Consider the following 3,223-nt stretch of genomic DNA (forward strand, 5'->3'; position numbering starts at 1 on the left):
AAAATTTTTCCCAATATCCAGCCTGAACCTCCCCTGGCGCAACTTGAGGCCATTTCCTCTTGTCCTGTCGCCTGTGACTTGAGAAAAGAGACCGACCCCCATCTCTCTACACCCTCCTTTCAGGGAGTTGGAGAGAGCAAGGAGGTCTCCCCTCAGCCTCCTCTTCTCCAGGCTGAAAGAGGTGGCGTGAGGAGGGTTAGAGATGGCTCCATTCCACCGCCACCCCGAGCGGTGCCGGCCCCGCACCGCGCCGTCTGCCAGAAGGGGAGCTGGAATTCAGCAGCAGAGCAACGGGATCCACCTTCTCAGGTGGTCTTTAAGATGTCACCTTCGAGCAGTGCTCAAAGGTCGAGAGCACTGAGAGCTGCAGAAACTCTCCACACGAGGACACTTCCCACGGGGAGTCAGGCCCCTGCAGCAACCCAGGTCTCCCCAGCAGTGAAACCAAAACCCCTCCACCTCACAGAATCACAGAATGATACGGGGTTGGAAGGGACCTTTGGAGATCATCTCCTCCAACCCCCTGCCACAGCAGGGTCACCCAGAGCAGGTCCCACAGGAACGTGTCCAGGTGGGTTTGAATGTCTCCAGAGAAGGAGACTCCTCCACCTCTCTGGGCAGCCTCTTCCAGGGCTCTGCCACCCTCACAGGAAAGAAGTTCCTCCTCATGTTTAGGTGGAACTTCTTATGGTCAAGTTTGTGCCCTTTCTCTCTTGTCCTGTCCCTGGGCACCACTGAGAGAAGACTGGCCCCATCCTCCTGACACCCACCCTTTCAGTATTTATAGGTGTTGATCAGATCCCCCCTCAGTTTTCTCTTTTCCAGACTAAAAAGACCCAAGTCCCTCAGCCTTTCCTCATCAGAGAGATGCTCTGGACCTCTCCAAACACTTGACCATGATAAACTGTCCCCAGTCTCCTCACAGCCTGCTCAGGACTATGTCCCACCTACCCAACTCCTGAGAACTCTGGCAGGGCCGTCTCTGAAGAGCTTTTGGGGTGCTGAGGGAAGGGGAAGATGTAGCCCTGCCTGGCCAGGGCCAGCACAGCCAATTTCACACGCCTGTGAGTGCTTCCAACCCACTCACTTAATCTCTTGCTCATCCTCCTCTTGTTCCTTGCGCTTCTGCTCCTCCTCATACTCCTTGTATTGCTTCAGCATGGCCTCAAAGTCCACGTTTGCCTGCCGCTGGTTGAGTTCCTTCAGCTCCTGCAGGTTCTCCAGAACTTCCATCTCCAGCTTGGAATCCTTGGTTCGGTTCTCCAAGACCTGGGTGACCAGAGGGAAGTCAGGCTTAAGAGAGGTAGCAGAGCCTGCCAGCAACCTCCACCACTGCCTCTACCCCAGTATGGGGCATGAAGCACTACGAGGATCAGCATCATCAGGAAAAACTGGAGTGAGATGCAGCCTGTCACAAGTTCCAGCACAGGGGAAACCTCCTGAGGACAGAGAGTTAGCTCCTGCTTGCTCAGAGCCCAGCGATACCTCAGGACCCCAGAGAACTAAGCCAACAGCTACAAAATCACTGCTTTGCTGTGGAAAGCCAGCCAGGACAGGACAGAGGTTTCTCTCCTGCACAGAAGGGCACGTTCTTGTACCTTCATGGGATTGTTGAGCTCTTCTTCTTCCCTCTCCTTCTGCATTCTCTTCTCCTCTTCTTCCAAGAGCTTCTCAGCTTGGAAATTGCGAGTGGCACCGTGCTCCATGGTGTAGTCTGTGTTCTCGGGATCTGTCTAAGGGGGAAACAAGACAACAAAATCATTGTACTGGGACAATTCTGCTCCAGCCATCCTGTGGCCACTTCCAGAGCTGCACGCAAGAGTTTCCTGAGTTCATCCACATCCCAGAGCAGACAATCACCCCCAAAGCCTTTTTTTTGGTTTTGCTCCAGCTGATGTGCTGCAGCCCACGGATGAGCAAGACATTTCAGAACTACAAAAGGCAACGAAAAGGGAAGCACACACTCAGGCCAGGTCTTTGCTGGGACACCCTTTCCCCATGGAGTCAGCACCCAGCCTCCTCCACAGACTCCACCGCCTCCCCAGAAAGTGAGAGTGCAGAAAACACAGGACATATTTCACCTTGAAAGTGATCTCTGCCAGGCAACGCGTGCACTTGATGTAGAAGCGGAAGATGGGAAGCCCCAGGTACACCTCATTCTGAACAGTCTCCTTACGGGCGTTAAACTTCTTCCCCTTATAGATGTACTCACCACACGTCTTGCATCTAGAAAAGGAGACAGAAAAGTCCATAACACATCAAAAAAAAGGGAACAAACAGACCAAGAAACATCCAAATGATTTTCAGGCTGTTTCAGTCCAGGTTCTCAGTGGTGGTTATTTTCTCCTTTGGAAATGCAGTACCCCAAAATCACCCGCAACATCTCTTCCCTCACCCCTTTTCTTCTGCTCTGTGTCACATCTGTCTGTGTCACAGCAGCTCCCCTGCAGTGTAAGGAGGTGAAACAATCCCTAAATAAACTCCTCTCTTCTACTGCTGCTTCCTTCTGACCAGCCCAGCCCCTCTTACCGCATGTTGAAGGGGGCCATGAGCCGCACCACATACTGTCGGTCCTTGGGGAGTTTGAGCTTTGGGATCTTAGCAGGATCGAAGTCCGGCGGGTAGTATTTCTACAGAGACAGAGCAGAGACGTGTGTGTGCTGGGCACAGTCCCCCAGAGCAGTGTGAACTGTGAGGGGCAGGCTCCCAGCTGCCGTACCAGCCTCAGGGATCAGCTCCCTGATCACACAGCAGGAGCCAGCGTGCCCCTATCAATCAGGGCTGGTCTCCAGGTGCCAAAAACCCATCCACCATTCCCCACCAGAGCCAGGCCCTGCTGCGTGGCTGTCTGTCTGTCTGTCTGTCCATCCTTGCCCCCAGGCCCTCCAGTCCTTGCATGATTTTAGGGCCTAACCCTCTTAGCCCCTGGCAGCCCGCTCCAAGCGCTGCCAGGAGAGCCAGCCTGGGGATTCTCACCCCAACCGCCCCCCTACCAGCCTGAGAGTCCCCTCAGGGACCCCCCTAAGCCTTGGGACCCCCCCTAAGCCTTGGGACCCCCCCCCTAAGCCTTAGGCCCCCCCCAACCGCCCAGGGAACCCCCCAGCACCACCGGCCTAGGGACCAAGCTCAGCGATCAGGGAGCCCTCCCCGGAATCAGCCCGGCCTGGGGACTCCCACAGCGATCACAGACCCCTCCTCAGCACCCCCCACCCAGGGGATCCTC

The 3,223-nt window shown here is 55.3% G+C and overlaps 1 protein-coding gene across 2 annotated transcripts in view; it reads right to left on the reverse strand.

Moving 5' to 3' along the window:
• Positions 1 to 3,223, reverse strand: part of CCDC94 (coiled-coil domain containing 94) — a 17,411-nt gene that overhangs the window by 3,996 nt on the left and 10,192 nt on the right. Inside the window, exons 1-4 of one of the 2 annotated variants that reach the window (XM_014949669.1) lie at positions 2,530 to 2,666; positions 2,082 to 2,226; positions 1,599 to 1,733; positions 1,088 to 1,269 (exon numbers count right to left, since the gene is read on the reverse strand). The exons of the other annotated variant lie outside the window; for it this stretch is intronic. Of the exons in view, the coding sequence (XP_014805155.1) occupies positions 1,088 to 1,269; positions 1,599 to 1,733; positions 2,082 to 2,226; positions 2,530 to 2,549 (482 nt within the window). The 5' untranslated portion in view covers positions 2,550 to 2,666. Of the gene's footprint in view, positions 1 to 1,087; positions 1,270 to 1,598; positions 1,734 to 2,081; positions 2,227 to 2,529; positions 2,667 to 3,223 lie in introns of those variants that run through there. 2 annotated transcript variants of the gene reach the window in all.

The sequence above is a fragment of the Calidris pugnax genome, unplaced genomic scaffold, assembly GCF_001431845.1.
Source record: "Calidris pugnax isolate Ruff unplaced genomic scaffold, ASM143184v1 scaffold173, whole genome shotgun sequence".
Classification (NCBI taxonomy): domain Eukaryota; kingdom Metazoa; phylum Chordata; class Aves; order Charadriiformes; family Scolopacidae; genus Calidris; species Calidris pugnax.